The sequence below is a fragment of the Salvia splendens genome, chromosome 6, assembly GCF_004379255.2.
Source record: "Salvia splendens isolate huo1 chromosome 6, SspV2, whole genome shotgun sequence".
Classification (NCBI taxonomy): domain Eukaryota; kingdom Viridiplantae; phylum Streptophyta; class Magnoliopsida; order Lamiales; family Lamiaceae; genus Salvia; species Salvia splendens.
The window spans coordinates 25194310-25211105 of record NC_056037.1 but is presented as its reverse complement, the minus strand read 5'-3'; the positions used below and the strand labels follow the sequence as shown (position 1 = coordinate 25211105).

The 16796-nt window shown below is 35.5% G+C and overlaps 1 protein-coding gene and 1 long non-coding RNA gene across 3 annotated transcripts; one reads left to right on the top strand and one right to left on the bottom strand.

The window, feature by feature from the left end:
- Positions 1-4260: 4260 nt before the first annotated feature.
- Positions 4261-6267, bottom strand: LOC121806615. Of its 2 annotated transcripts, none has more exons than XR_006051689.1 (2): positions 5005-6267; positions 4261-4802 (listed from the first exon to the last, which is right to left on the bottom strand). It is a non-coding gene; the product is annotated as an uncharacterized LOC121806615 (long non-coding RNA). The 2 variants fall into 2 exon arrangements; XR_006051690.1 differs by having other exon boundaries at positions 6136-6267.
- Positions 6268-7391: 1124 nt separating this feature from the next.
- LOC121809011 (protein MAIN-LIKE 1-like) lies at positions 7392-8882 on the top strand. The gene is made up of 2 exons (XM_042209563.1): positions 7392-8156; positions 8607-8882. The coding sequence occupies exons 1-2, from the start codon at positions 7392-7394 to the stop codon at positions 8880-8882; spliced, it is 1041 nt and encodes a 346-aa protein (XP_042065497.1).
- The last annotated feature ends 7914 nt before the right edge of the window (positions 8883-16796 follow it).

The window sequence follows — 16796 nt, the reverse complement described above, 5'->3', positions numbered from 1 at the left end:
TATGCTGAACAACCCCAAGTACGAATATGCTTAAGCTAAGTTCTCTTCCCATCTACAGTTCAAAAAAGAGTGTTAGGAACTGTCTTACTTGGAACATGATTAAGCATATAAGTAGTCTTTAAAACATAAATCCACAATAAACAGGGTAAAATACAACAACTTAACATGAATCTAACCATTTTCCTTAAAGTACGATTCCACCTTTCCGTTTTAGAGTATCGATCACTGTATATCATGCACAAATGCCTCTACTTCGAGTAACTTTACAAATTCATAAACTTTCCAACTTTATCTGATTTCACAACTTTAACTTTTCCATCTAACTGCCATCCATCTTGTCAACGAATACCTTTAGGACATTCACTGATTTAGATCTTTCATGCAGTAGACATTTATTCTATAATGTGAGTAATCGTCAATAAAGATGATAGAAGTATTTGTTACCAACCCAAGGAGTATCAAAAGACCACATTTATAGGACACTAAATGCTAATTTTGAGGAATACTTTCATACTTACTAACCTCGTAATCCTTTCTTTGGAAATAGGACCTAATCTTTAGCCACAAGAACGCCAAACTTTTACTTGACGAAAAACATTTAACGCCTCGACTTTCAATATTAAATAAGGATTCAGAAAACTTTGCATCAAGATTGTATCTATTAAGTGAATCAAATAATGTACCATTACCATCATAGTAATCATTTCGGTACGATGTAGATACACCATATCCAATCTTGTTATTAAAACTTAAGTTATCCAATCTACTTACGAAAACAAGAGTTATAGCATATTCAGGCTCATAGAGATAATCTTTAAGATCTAAATGACATTCGATGTCTAAGATCAATCTGTAAGTCTCAATGCCTCTATTCAATGCTTTAGTCATGTTTTCCATGAACAAATATTGTTCAACTCCTTTTATAAATTGGATTGAACTGAATCGATGTTTAATATGAGACATACGAATTGTAGCAACAAAAACTGACCACTAAGTATTATTAGGCTCTTCGATAAGATTTAATTTAAAGTAAATAAAACCGTTATGTTCAACTTTCTAATCGAACCAAGCCTTCCTCTTAGGACAATCTTTCCTGAAGTGTTCTATTTGCTTGCAAATGAAACACTTCTTTTCCTTATGGATATATTTTTCCGGACCTTTCAGAAAAGATTTATCCACTTCGTATTTATTAACTATATACAATGATCCACCTTTGGGTGATCTCCCAGTATATAGATAATAAAATAATTGATCAATCAAACTCTTATGTCATTTATAGAATCTCTATAATCATGATCAATTAATTAACATTTATTATTTTCAATAAATAATGCAATATAACAAGACCACTTTGGTGATAAACTAGTTATATATTATTTAAATATAGAAATCTTTAATGGGTAGAATATCTTAATATTGTTTTAACATTTCATAAAACAATTACCCAACACACAAGCGGAAGCATATTAACCAGAATCGAAAAAAACTAAGAGCATTCAAATTTCGATTTTGAAATCACATAAATGGTGAATTAACCAAATCTAGATTGGCTCTGATACCAACATTAGCCAGATCTCAATGCTTTAATGATTTCGATAATGAAATCTAATTCTAGATTTAAATTAATTCAACCACAACATTATACTATAAAGTGGAGATAAAATCACCAACCTCCATCCATGCTTTCTTCATTTGATGTAGAGGTTGAATCCACCAATTGATGTTCGTCCTTTCTTTTGACTGAATTCTCCAATTGATGTTATCCCCTCTTTGACTTCTAGTCTTTAATGATTCTTTTAATGGACAAAGAATCGAGAGTTATTAATACTATAAAATATATATGTGTAAACAATTGCTTATAGAATGCAAATTGTTCTTTGGATGATCTTGTTTATGAATGAACCATCCATATTTATAGCCATTGCACAACCTTTTGTCAAAGGGTGCGTCGGTTTCCATATAGCATTCCATGCACCAACTGACGATTAAAAGGAACAAACATGACTGTTCATGAATATATTATAATGTCTTGATTTACTAAGTAAATCATTTTATATAATATACTTAACTGCTGTCACCTTTTATTCATTAAATATGGACATAACCGCTACACACATATTTACATGCATGTCACCCGTTTCCGATTTCCGTTAACAAGTGTCGGTTGGAATTGTGAATTAGTTTAGTAATAATAAATTAATTAACATTATCTCACAATTCAACTGTACCACACTTACACATGCATAGTAATACATATATGTATAGCAATTCCAAATGTCACTTACATGCTCATTCATACATATACGTATATACAATAATCATTACTTTATATTTGTAATGAAACCTTTCATATGTATATATATATACTCCCTCCGTCCCATTAAATATGCAACATTTCCTTTTCGGCACGAGATTTTATGTAGTGTTGTTTTGTGAGTTAATGAAGAGAGAGTAAAGTAAGAGAGAAGAAAAAGTAGAGAGAGTATTGTTTCCATTTTTAGAAACGTTTCATTTTTAATGGGACAGGCCAAAAAGGAAAACGTTGCATTTCTAATGGGACAGAGGGAGTACATAGGGGAGCCTTATTCTCCTTTTCACATCTTAGATCTTTTTTCCTTCTTAATATTACGCGTTAGATCTAAGGCATCAACGGATCAGATTGATTCTATAAAATTGGTTCCGTGTTGCATTATAGAAGGTGGTTGTATGCATTACAGGGTCATTATTGACATTTGACGGAAAAGGAACTGCCACATTTTGGTATCTACGAATAATGCACCACATGGTCACGAGTAATGCATATAATTGACTATATACTGCACAATATGTGAACTACAATGTTTCGTTGTTTGGCACACGGTCCTTATTTCTTCTAAGGGTTTAATAAGTTTAGGGGTTAGGGTTTAGTACGTACACATTAATAATGAATTGTAAACCGCTACGAATACTGCACCACATGGTAACGAGTAATGGATATAATTGACTATATAATGCACAATTTGTGAACTGCAATGCATACGAACAAGATGTGATGTGTTATGATGTTTGACACACGTTTCTTGTTTCCCCTAAGAGTTTAATAAGCTTAGGGGCTAGGGTATAGTACGTACGCATTAATAACAAATTATAAAACGATACGAATAATTCACCAAATTGTCACGAGTAATGGATGTTATTAACTATATAATGCAAAATATGTGAACTGCAATGCATACGAATAAGATGTACCATGTTATGATATTTGACACACGTTTCTTGTTTCCCCTAAGGGTTTAATAAGCTTAGGGGCTAGGGTATAGTACGTAGACACGTATGTAATCTTCACATGGTAAGAGTAGTACTATACCCTAGCCCCTAAGCTTATTAAACCCTTAGGGGAAACAAGAAACGTGTGCAAACATCATAACATGGTACATCTTATTCGTATGCATTGCGGTTCACATATTGTGCATTATATAGATAATAACATCGCTTACTCGTGACAAGTTGGTGAATTATTCGTATCGTTTTATAATTTGTTATTAATGCGTACGTACTATCCCCTAGCCCCTAAGCTTATTAAACCCTTAGGGGAAACAAGAAACGCGTGTCAAACATCATAACACAGCACATCTTGTTCGTATGCATTGCAGTTAACAAATTGTGCATTATATATTCAATTATATGCATTACTCGTTACCATGTGGTGCATTATTCGTAGCGGTTTACAATTCATTATTAATGTTCCAGCCATTATTAGATTACTATTGTGCACAAAATAGGACAAATAATGCAACGAGATTAATTACCCAATGTTGATCTTGACCGTCCATTTCTCGAATTTAATGGCTTATATTAAGAAGGAAAAAGGAGGAAATATAGGAAAAGGAAATGAATACATCCCCATATACATATATTCATACACAATATATATTTATTACCATAATTAGAGGTAAGAGAGGAGGGTTATCAATAAACCCAATTCTAATCCTTTATCGAAACCGGTCCATCACGATATCGTCTTTTATATTGTAATCATTAACCTTTAATATGAACTTAATCTTTAATATTAAATGAATAGATACACGAGTTACATAAGAATATAAATATTCTTATATATATTCCGCTACTGGAGGTTTTATTTTTATTTTTATTTAATATATTGCTATTCTGTTGCTAATTTTAAATTTTATTTACGAAGCAATTTTTCTATTGCTTACTCAGTTACGACAACCTATTTACAACAAACCAACATCTCAACAAATAAATAACAATTCTTTGTAGCAAAAAATAGTAATAGATATATTAAAAAGTATTTTGCAAATAATGTCATGACTTTGAAATAAAGCTGATAGTGAATTACAAAATAGTGGCCAAACTGGTCATGAACTACGAGACTGAACGACGGGAGTTATAGGACTAGGGACATGAACTGGTCCATCCTCTCATTCAGAATCGACAGATCTTCCTCTAATTTCATTCTCTTCTCGCGCTCATCATTGAATTTTTCTTCCATCTCTTCAAGTTTGCGGTCCACTTGCTGACTCTTCCCTCCATAATTCTTGCTGTAGTACAAACTCTTAACTAACTATCATTCACAATCAAAGCACAAAATCACCTCACATCAAATTGGGTCCTAACCAGCATCTACACCCTAAAATGCTCCTATAAACAATATACTTAGTGCTATTACCACTATTTGGGTCATGGTACAAAAAAGCATAAAGAAACAAGATAAAGATGCTAACCTTTGTAATAAATTCTTCTCTTAACTTATCTTTAGCTTATTCTTTTTTCTTTAGCAACAATGCTAAAGTGTAGACCTGAAGATTTATTAAGAATAAAAATTTATGGAAACCTAACAATTTAAATTATCTAATCACAAACATGACAATCAATTAAAGTGAAGAGCCAGCATACGCATTCATGGATAATCAATCGTATACTGCAAAATAATTAGTATCATTTAGATTTAAGGGGAAAACCATGTAGATTTATAACAATGATGCAATAGTAAATACTGACCTTGATAAGCTCTTCTAGGACAGTAAAAGCATGTGATGTATCTCTCTATGGAAACAAACTACAGAAAACAGAATGTCTATACTCGTGATAAAATTGAGTCCTAATTCATTAATACTACTAATGCTTTTATAAGTACACAAAACATCTACAATATGAAACAGCAGTAATTATACTTCATATTGCTCATTTGCTATGACCATTTACCATTTAAAACATCTTCACTTGTTAATCATTTGCTTTCTTTCTTGCTAATCAGTTGCTTTATGTTAATTACGAAGCTATAAGGAAGCAATCAATACTCAAATACAATAGAACAAAAATTGGAGTAATATCCAATCATCAAGAATCAAATCCTTATTGCTGGTCTGAATAAATCAGTGTAGACAAAAATAATATGCATCAATGGCTTCAATTTTATATAAAAAAATCCCCCAAATTAGACAACATGTTACTTAATACATATATAAATTGTCTTGCTCATGAATGGGTGAAATGCAGAACCAGTAGAAGACATAGGGATCCAAATCAAATAAATACACTCCTTCTATTAGAAAACTAACAACCCAATTTTCATTCCCTAATTCCTATTCATATATAAATATGTATGCAAAGTAACTAGAATGCAGCTGAGGGAGCCGTTCACTTCAACAAAAAATCAATGAAATCTCACGCCTAAAAATGTGAAGTTATGTTGATTAAAAGTTGCTTTCAAGCACATCTTCTATCAAAAAACTTACATCCCATTTTTCATTCCCTAATCCCTATACATATATAAATTGTCTTGCTTATTGAAACGCAGAACCAGCAAGAAACAAAATCATATAAAATATGTTATTCAATTATTGATAGCACACCAGTTTTCATTCCCTAATCGTATACACAAATAATTATGTATGCATAATAAATATTGGCAGTGAAAAGGAAAACAAGAGGCTATGCATCAAACTATGACTACTAATATATTCGGGAAAGCTCACGCCTAAAACAGTGAAGAAGTGAAATTGTGTTGACAATATTTCTTCAAAATGTGAAGAGATTGTGTTGATTAAAAGTTGAATTCAACCCTAAAAAATCCCAATCAAAAACAAATTAACAACATAATATACATAGATAGAAGGAAGGAGAAAGAACCGGCGGCGTTCAAAGCAGAGCAGCGGCGGCGGCGACGTTAGCGGAGAGAAGCAGCAGCGGCGTTTAGAGGAGAGCGGCGGCGTGAGGCGTGGAGAGGGGTCGTTGGAGTTGTGTTTAATTAGAGAAAATCGGGTTTGGGGGCACTCTACCTTTACAATAACAAAAATGTACCCACTTTGTTAATTGTTCCATATATGGGTAAAACGTCAGTTGAACTGGCGTTTTATTAAGTGAAAACGCTAACCGTGATGATGTTTTACATTGAATCTGTGAATTTAAAAAAAAATGGTACTTATTTAAACTCGCCAACTAGGTTGGCGTGTTTTGTTTAAAAACGCCATTTAGGATGGCGTCTATTGATTAGAACACGCCAGTCGCAATAGAGTGTTACGGTGGAATTTCCAAAAAAAATAAAGAATTAAAACACGCCAGTCGCAGTGGCGTGTTATGATTGAATTTCCGAAAAAAATAAATATAAATTAGAACACGCCACTCTCAGTGGCGTTTCTTCACATAATAGGGCATTATATCGGGATTTCTTCCCCAAATCAGCAAACCACACTCAAAAAGCAGTAGCAGTGGCGATTTCTTTCCCTTCGACGCCAGTCTCTTGCAATTGCATCGACAAGGAGTTAATCGGTGCCATTCTTCCGTAGATTTGATATATCATTCGGTTAGTATGCTTATTTTGACAATAATGGAGTAATTGTTTTGTAGTTAGTTAGGGTTTGTAATGAGTTGTAAATTGCGTTGATAATTTGTGTTGTGTTATTATTTTGTGCAGTGGGTTGTTTGAATGCATTATTGTTGATTAATATTTGAGATATTAGTGTTTAGTTATGGTATAAATGTTATTAAAATTGGGTTTAAACTAGATAGTGTTGTTCTAACTTAAAAATTGGGCTACTTGATTTAGTTTATGTGGGATTTTAAATTGGTGTTGCATTATTTGGGTTTATGTGTTACGTTATTTGATATTAGGTTCAATAGTGACAAATTATTGAAATTGTTTAGGTTGATGTATATTGTTTAGTTTGAATTGTTACTGTTGTGTAGGTGAATTGTGTAATAATTTTGTGTAATATTGTGTAGGTGAATTTGTGTAATGTTGTGTAGGTGAATTTGTGCATTTCTGTATTGTGCATTATTTGGCATTGGTGTTCTATTTTGTGATATTGACTTAAATAGTATCCAAGTATTGAAATTGTTTAGGTTTGTGTGTGTAATTTGAATTGTGAATGTTGTGTTGGTGAAGTATGACATCATCTTCAAGTGCTCGTCGAAGACTCTTATGTGGTCCTGAGGACACTTCTGTATTATATCTTCACAGACAACACGTCTCTAACAATATATGGGAAGGAGTTCTAACAGAAGACGTAAGCTGTAGAAGATACAAAGGAATCATTTGGTATGTTCCCATACATCCTCGTGTTTTGGCAGTGATAGACGAGATGGGGTTCGGCGGGATATTGAGGTGTGGTCAACCAAAAGACATTGACCACCATCTTATCATCGTATTGATTGAACGATGGAGGCCAGAGACTCACACGTTTCACTTTCCAGTTGGTGAAGCGACAATGACACTAGAAGACGTGGAGGTCTTATGGGGCCTCAAAGTTGACGGTGATGCTCTGACGGGTTATCTTGGCTTTATTCCAGATGCAGTTGATCTGAAAGAAATGGTTTGGAAGCAGACAAGCTTATCAAATCAACTAAAGATTGAGTTGAGTGATGTACACCACCAGTACATATATGTTCAACGTGCTCGTGTTTATTGTCTGCTGTTACTTGGTGGTCTGATGATCCTGAATGCATCCGGAAATAAAATTCCATTATTCTACTTGCAATTTTTCATGGATGTAGAACGATGTGCTAGCTATAGCTGGGGTGGTGCGACTCTTGCTTGTTTGTACCACAATCTATGTGAAGCTGCCCTTGCTAGGAGGATCGATGTCGGAGGAGCTCTTACTTTGTTACATCTGTGGGCTTGGGAGAGAATCCCAAATATTAGACCGCATATGGTAAATCTCGTGCCTATAGACTACGTACCATGTGCAGTCGCGTAAGTTGTTCACTAATTACTTTTTTAAGCATAATTCTTATTAATTTCTGTGTTATTCACTCATAATTTAATTTTTTGATGGACTGGTCCGGCCTCATATGTAAAAGCACCCCGGCATTGCATTGAAAATTTCAGAGATCAATTCACCAGAATGCACGCCAACCAAGTAATTTACGTAACCTAATTTGTTGTTTGTTTGATGTTTTTATTGAATTTGTTTTGACTAAATTTGTTTCATCTGTAATTTATTTGGAAGCCTTATGTCATACGAAATCTACCGGATATTTGTGTTGACGGTCGTCCTATATGGACGTCGATCACAACCCTTATTTGCTGGAATCTGGTTGAGCCACACTTGCCACAGGGAGTGTTGCGATAATTTGGGATTTTCCAACCGTATATCTCGCAGGTCAACCGGTTCCACAGAACTGATTTTGTGAAACAAGATCGTCGTGGAAAATCTAGCCAGAATTGGGTTGAGTACTACGCCAATCATAAACAGGATTGGGACAATAGGCACAACATGGTGTGGACTGATGTAGAGTACTCAACTAAGCCTATTGCAACTGATGAGTATATGGATTGGTTTCGTCGGATAACCGAGGTGTACTTAACAAAACCTGGCGTGCATGCTCAGGAGGGCTTCCATGAAACGACATCCTCTCATAGCTACGCGGTAAATTGAAACAACTATTAATTATTTAAATTCATATGATGCAAATGTAATTAACTTTGAAAATTTTAGGTGGAGACGCTTTTAAAATTGAAACAACTTTTAAAATTAAAACGACATCCTCACAAAATACGACACTTTCTAAGTGGGCAAGACATGACAGGACGACCGGATTTGTTCACAATTTTTAGGATGGTTGAAGATGGCCTTTTTGGTAGGCGTGTTTAAGGAAAAACGCCAACGGACTGGCGTTTTACACTCTGATGTTTCAACCGAGTTTCAGCCCAATGGAAATGGAACCATTCTGTAATGACTCGCCGTTGTGGTTGGCGTTTTTGAGGAAAATGCCATTCAGGCTGGCGTTTTACAGAAAGACGCCTTCTTGGTAGGCGTGTTTAAGGAAACAAGCCAACTGGACTGGCGTTTTACACTCTGATGTTTCAACTGAGTTTCAACCATTCTATAATGACTCGCCATTCTAATTGGCATTTTCCAAGAAAACGCCATTCAGGCTGGCGTTTCTATTCTGAAACATTTTTCAAATTTTCAAACTTTCATTTTTCCATCCCTTCAATACAATAGGTAAAATTTTGACAACTACATAAGTCCACCGAAGTAACATATTGGATATTACATAAGTCCACACAGTAATCAATACATAAGTCCAAGTATTAATCGATACATAAGTCTAAACAATCAAGAAGTCGAGCAGTTGCGCCTGTCGTGACCAGGTTGACGGCATTGTTTACAACATCGTCGAGCTCGTGGCTGGTCAGCTTCACAGACATCCATCTGATTAGGAATCCTAGTTGTACGGTACCGACTGTGACTTCGAGGCATTAACTTAGTTCGTGAACATTGCAAAGTCCATTCGGGCACGTCCTAATAATCTGGGTGTTGAGTGGTTTGAACACCCCAGAATATTGGTGTATCCAAACACTTGTGTGGTATATGAGATTCACAAGCGACATCATGTTGTCGTTTCTAAACAGCACAACTGCCGCTGCATGTGAACACAGAAGTCTCCACATCTGCCACTTTTGACATTTGTAGTTCGACTCCAAGTACAACACCTTCCACTTGTTACCACCTTTTCCCCCAATTCGACGTCTTGTTCGAACCACATAAATCCCTCGAATTGAGCTTGGTGCTCTCACATTATGTAATTGACCTTTTGCATCATTTTTGCACAACTTTTCATGCGCCTACGAGGTAAGTTGTGTCGCACATGCAATTGCCCACTCATTGAACCATTCATTGTCCTTCAAAATGTCATATCAATGCAAGCTTTGATTGGGAGTTCTCTTGCGCCTCTGAACACATTGTTGTAAGATTCCACCATAATAGTAATCATCTCACCCCATCTCTTGTGTTTGTCGTATGCCAAATTCCATTTTTCTTTATCCACGGTATCAAGGTACCGCAAAGCCTCGTTGTTGATGTCTCGAAGTAAATGCCGTCTTTTCTTAAACTTGGGCTTTTTGGTAGCAATACCCATTTTCCAAACCAATCTTTTAACCATGATACCTTTGTGATTCTGCAGAACATTCTTTCTAACATGTACCAAGCAAAACCTGTGATGACCTTTAGGTTCTTCTTTCCATATGGGAGAATTCATTGCATCTATGATTCCCATGTGCCTATTAGATATTACACATATTTCATGTTTTGCTCCATGAAGTCTAATGCGTTCCATAAACCAATTCCAACTTTCTATGGTTTCCTCATCAACAATGGCATGTGCAACAGGCAAACATTTCTTGTTAGCATCAAATCCAACGGCAATAAGAATTTTACCTCGACATTGTCCACGTAGATGAGTTTCATCAACTGTTAAAACTAGTTTGCATAGTTGAAAAGCCTCCACAGCTGGTCCAAAAAGCCCAAAATACGTACTTGCATACCTTGTTCATACCGTGGCTTAATCTGTCATCATGCAACCATTCGACAATTGTACCAAGATTTTGTCTTTGCATTTCATTCAAATAAGCCGGTAAAACTTTGAATGACCACTCCCATCCACCATATACAAGCTCAATAGCTGTCCTCCGAGCATACCATGCTTTCTTGTAACTAATTTTTACATGAAATCTATTTTCAATATCCGCCACAATAGTTTTTACCTTGTAGGTAGGATCATTTTCTATCTGATATCGAACACTCAATGATATAATGGACGACGAAAGATTAGCATGCCCATTATAATTACAATCCCCATACAAGTATGAGTAGTGCTAAACACTCTAATTTGCCAGTGTTCATCATGTTTTCTCAATGTTGCTCGACACTCCCACAAATATTTCGGTAAGACTTATCTTTCGGATTTCCTTGTGGCAACTTACAAACTGCATGCTATCTCTTTCCTTTACTTTCAGCAACTGTATATTGTCGGATCTTTTCCAAATGCCAAAAAGTCACAGCTGTCTTCAATTCCAACTTCGTTCTAAATTTAGTATGCAAACCGACATTGCTAGGATCTTTTCACTCCAATAATGCACACTCGGATCAGCATGCTTAAAGTTCTTTGGATCAAAGCTATCATACGTACCTGGTAAGGTGCGAAAATTGTTCATTCCACGTTGTGGGAACAGTGGAACTACTCTTCCTCCAACTGCTCTTCCTCTAACTGCTGTTTCTCCAACTACTGTTTCTTCAGCTGCTGTTTCTCCAACTGGAATGGATGGTTTTGAATCAACAAATTATTCATCATCAGACGGATCACCATCTAAGTCTGTACTAACACTGTTTACATCTTCAGAATCATATGGTGATTGTGGCTCAAGAGAGTCGGCTTTATCAGGACCTATAATGTCATCAACCACATGATAATTGTCACTGTCTCCTAAACGCACGCCTACAACATCAAAATCTTGTGTTGCAACAAAATTTGGTTCTTGGGCTCTCGTAGACGTACCGACATCATAACTTATGACATGATGACTTATTTGTTGAGTAATTGTCGAATACTCAACAAATAATTCAATTTGACCTCCTGTAGCCATACTCTCACTGAACATTAGTGGCATGCAAACTTCTTCTAGTAGAGTACCTATAAACGTGACTCCAGATCCAATGCATATAGTACGTTTCCATATTATTTGAACTTTGTTTTCAAATATGCTTATCCCCGTCCTTTCACAAATTGTTTCCACAAGCTTATCATAGGAAACACTTTCATCAAACATAATGAATCCTTTTGAAAAAGGAGGATCATATGAAATAACTACTCCGGGAATTATCTTTCCCCCCAATATAAATTGACACACCACGTCATACTATCTGCAATAATGTAAAACACAAATATGTATTATTTTTACATTTATCATTATGTAGAGTAAGCCAACATTGGTCAAAAAATTATATATTAATTACATCAAATATATACTATCATAACAATCCATCAAATATTGATAAAAAAATTAGATATACTAGAATATATAATATGATAAAGATCTATCAAATATTTCTATTAATTACACTACAATATAGACTATCATAAAAATCCATCAAATATTAGTCAAAATTTAGATATACTAACCGAATAGGAAGACTAATGTTTGGAAGAATGAACCAAAATTGAAATCTTCACCTTCAAATTGCCGATTATGTCGACCCGAGCAAGAGTTTCCTTAAGGTTTTTCGGCTTTGGGGAGAGTTTTCGCAATTGGGGAGGGAAAGTGTTTAGGGTTCGCGTTTTTGGGAGGAATCTTGCTGGTATATGGTTCAACGCTAACACGCCAACCTGGATGGCGTTTTTAAGATAAAAATGCCAATGCTAATGGCGTTTTTAAACTAAACACGCCCACGTGAATGGCATTTTAAACAAGAAGAAACGCCAACAAAGTGTTTTTTAAAATTCGCAAGTTCAATGTAACACGCCATCACGGTTGGCGTTTTTTCACTTAATAAAACGCCAGCCCGGTTGGCATTTTTCCCATATATGGAGCAATTAACAAAGTGTGTACATTTTTGTTATTGTAGTAGTAGAGTGCCCCCAAACCCGATTTTCTCGTTTAATTAAGTGTAAACGTGAGGCATGGTGAAATTTGAATAAATTTAAAAGCTAATTAAATCCTTGTCACGATTTAGCAGCATTCGGTCCGATACAGGTTTTGCAACGACTATTCTCCGCTGCTATTTAGTAACAACAAAGAATCCGTTGCTAAGCCATTAATTTTTCCAATTTTGAATTTTTTAATTAAGAAATAATTAGATAGCAGAAGTTTCCGTTGCTAAATCGTAGAGGGTAGCAATATGTTGCTAACTCTGCCTCTAACTGTGGCGCGCTATTATACCACCAAAATATAATGAATATCCGCTGCAAATTCTGTTACTATGTTTTCAAACGGACATCTATGAAAGACATATTCCAAAGGACATTGTTGTTTCTTCCGATGTTATAGCCTTATAGGTGATCTCCCTTGATTTTATTCTATCATGTTTTGAATCGTTTCTTATAGTCACATTTCAAAAAGTAAAAAAGGAACTGATTCTTATAGATGGATCAAAATATAAAAAAAACTAAGAACTCGCTTCGTTCATCATTTAAAGAGTTTTTTTTATTCGATACGAGTTTTAAAAATTATTGACTTTGTGAAGAAATGTAAATGAAGAAAGTTAGTAGAATGTGAGACCATTTAAAATATTAGTTTTATATTGGATTTGGATTGTGAAAGTAAAAAATTGGTGGAATGTGGGGTCCGCATACTAAAAGTGGAATAAAGTAAATAGTTCTAAATATCGTGGACAATCCAAAATACAAAATGATTCTTTAAATGGTGGACAAAGAGCACTATATAATAATTTTTGAAATTTCATTCCTTTTCTCTTCATTCTTATGGAAATACACATATTTTTATGGATAATAAGTTGAGAACAACATTTCATAAATTGAAATGAGTTGTGACAACTTTCCATAAATAGTAATGCCCATATTTTTATGGGACTGACGAAAATAGAAAATGCACATATTTTTATGGGACGGAAGGAGTAATAAACTAATACTCCCTCCGTCCCACATTAGGAGCCACACTTGCGTTTCTGCACTCGTTTTGCAAAAATGATAATAAATAGTTAAAGTGAATGAATGATAAAGTAAGAGAGAGAATAATGTAGAGAAGTCCGTATCCGTTTATGACAACCATTTTCTCATTCTCTTATACTTTATCATTACGGGCCCCACATCCACTACACAATTTCAACTATTTTTCTCTTACTTTACCAATTACGCTATAAAATCTGTGCAACCCTAAATGACCTATTTCTACGGGACGGAGGGAGTATAATTTGAGATCTTTGTTCATTTTTACTTTTTTGACCGAAATAGCATAAATTTTTAACTTATTGTTCACACGCTCTTACTCGTAACATATACTCCATCTGTTAGCCATTAGAAGTCCCATTTCTTGGTGGCACGAGTTTTACAAAATGTTAAGAAAAGTGGATTGGAAAACGTTAGTGGAATATGAGCCTCACTTGAATATATTAGTTTTAAATGAAATATAGTGGAATAAATTGGTGGAATGTGGGACCCTATTACCATTTATAGTAAAAATGAACCATGACTCCTATTCGCTGTCAGATAAATGGAAAATCGAGACTCCTATTCGTTGACAGAGGGAGTAGTACTCATGAGGCTCATTTCATGCCTTAGCTTTTGGCTATTTTACTTGTTTTTGGGAAAGATAATGCACGAATTTTGAGCTTAAATGTGCAGGATTACTACTAAATCAGTTACAACGTGTAACTTGATCAAGTGGATGAAAAAGAAGCAATCTTGTGCAAAAATGCAGATAAAAGCCGCCAAACTAATCATGTAGAGCCCAATCAATCGCTGCAACGTGAGCATGATGCAAAGCCAATTGGAGGCAAAATACATTAAAGATATGATGCATACTGGTTGACAGACTACACCACAAAGTTGGAGTGAAGAAAGGAGTTAGGGCTAAAAATCATGTGGGGCAAAGTTGCCAAGACAAAGGAGTAACTTTAGGGATATGTGTCACACCACCGTAAAAATAGAAGAATTACCATGAAGAAAAGTGTGCTCATCCCACCATCTTTCCAAGGTTACTTACCACCCTCGCTCCAGCTCAAAACCTTCGGCAGCCAACAGAAGGAGAGATCCATCCATGACATTTCCATTCCAAGCGACGTAGCTAATCAAGTAGTAGTTTGTCACGACCGCCCTTAATCTATAAAAATGTTAAGCAGTGGATTAATGTGTCAAGGTACTTAATGGCATAAAACAGTATAGAGTAATGAGGAAGACTTAGAAAATAATTTCAAACAAGGTAGCGGAAAACAAGTATATAAGGAGAGTCATAGGATGACACCCATGTATGAAGACACGACGCATCCGGGAATTCCTAAGGCTCGACTCAACATTCGCTGAAACATCCCACTCAACCTGCACATAGAGAAAACACATGCAGGGCTGAGTACTTGATATACTCAGTGGACACACGCCGAAATTGTAACACCCCGAAAAATAAAGGAGAGGAAAAAAAATCAATTTAATCTAATTAAATCTTTTCCTAGTTAACTTTGTCAAATATATTTCTCCAAACCCCATCACCAAACGATTTCCCCATATCTCCACTCCCTAAAATCTCTCCAACAAACCAAATCTCCACATAATTATTATATATCTCAACTACCCCATATCAGTTTCAAATCTACAAATTATATGGGAATATATACAGCCAAACCATCCCACAAATTTTCATCACGTTTGGAGTAGGGCAGCCATGAGCTTGTCAAGTTTTCTCCATGCACATTGAACGAATAGGTATAGCCTCTTCCCCTCAATTTTCTTGGCATAATTCATAACTCATGGTAGTTCCTCCACGAGAATTTAATTCACCCTTGGGAATTTGTTGAATGATTTAGATGTTGCCTTTTGTTTCTTCCAATCTTAAATTCTTGATGCCCATTAATAACTAAAATCAAATAATTAGAAAACTTAATAAGAGTGAATTGGGGAAAAGGGAGAAAAAAACTTACCGTTGGAGTAGCGTCGGAAGAGCTGACCGCTAAGTAGTTGTCCTTCTTTTGAGTTCATTTATCGTTGAGATAATATTCATTTTTGAGTTGTTGATTGTTGAGATACTCTGATTTTATTCGAGCTATTCCCATTTGTTTCGGGCTATGGTTGAGTTGTGTTGTTTTCCCCCTTCCTTCCCCGCTTCTTTAACCCTCCCCTAGTTGTGATAAAAGTTATGTCATCCATACTATAGTGAACTCGAGTTTTACATTTAGATAAGAAATATCATCGAGTATCACAAAAAAGTTTCATAGTCTGGCTAGACAAACAATCTCCCCACTATCTCAACAATCAATCATTCACATCCTCATATCACAGTGCGACGAAAGTGTGGCCACATTATTCACCCACGAGACCAGCCGACTAGCAAGGACGGCTCATGATCCCACCAGTGTACACAGCTTGATAGGGTTTGCGGCCCTACTCAGACCCGAATTCGTTTCACACAGCCCTATAGCCTAATGGAGCGAGCTCAACGAACTAGACATCAGACAACAATCTCATCATCATAACAAACATGACATGACATAACACTTTAAACCACCCTTATAACACCAATATCAAACGTTTGAAAGCGTAAAAGAGTTTAGTAAAAGAAAGTCCACCTCGCTAGCTTATACAACACAATTCACAACTCTAATGCAACCCATGCTCTTTGTACCCACGTACGAATAACAACTCTTGTCAACACCATAACACAATCAGTTTTTCCATCAATACATTTATCATTCATGCCCTATCGTTCCTTTCATCGTTTTCTTTGATTGCCCATCCCAAACATTCACCAACATAAACGAAACGAACACTCAAGAATATATCAACGTGAAAAACATAATCACATCCTAGGATACGTTCCTTATTCACACATGTATCGTGTAATT

Excerpts from the sequence above, each read along its gene's own strand:
- LOC121809011 (XM_042209563.1), top strand. The coding sequence starts at position 7,392 with ATGACATCATCTTCAAGTGCTCGTCGAAGACTCTTATGTGGTCCTGAG. Across the intron at positions 8,157-8,606 it reads CAAATATTAGACCGCATATG|GTCAACCGGTTCCACAGAAC; the intron begins GTAAATCTCGTG and ends TATATCTCGCAG.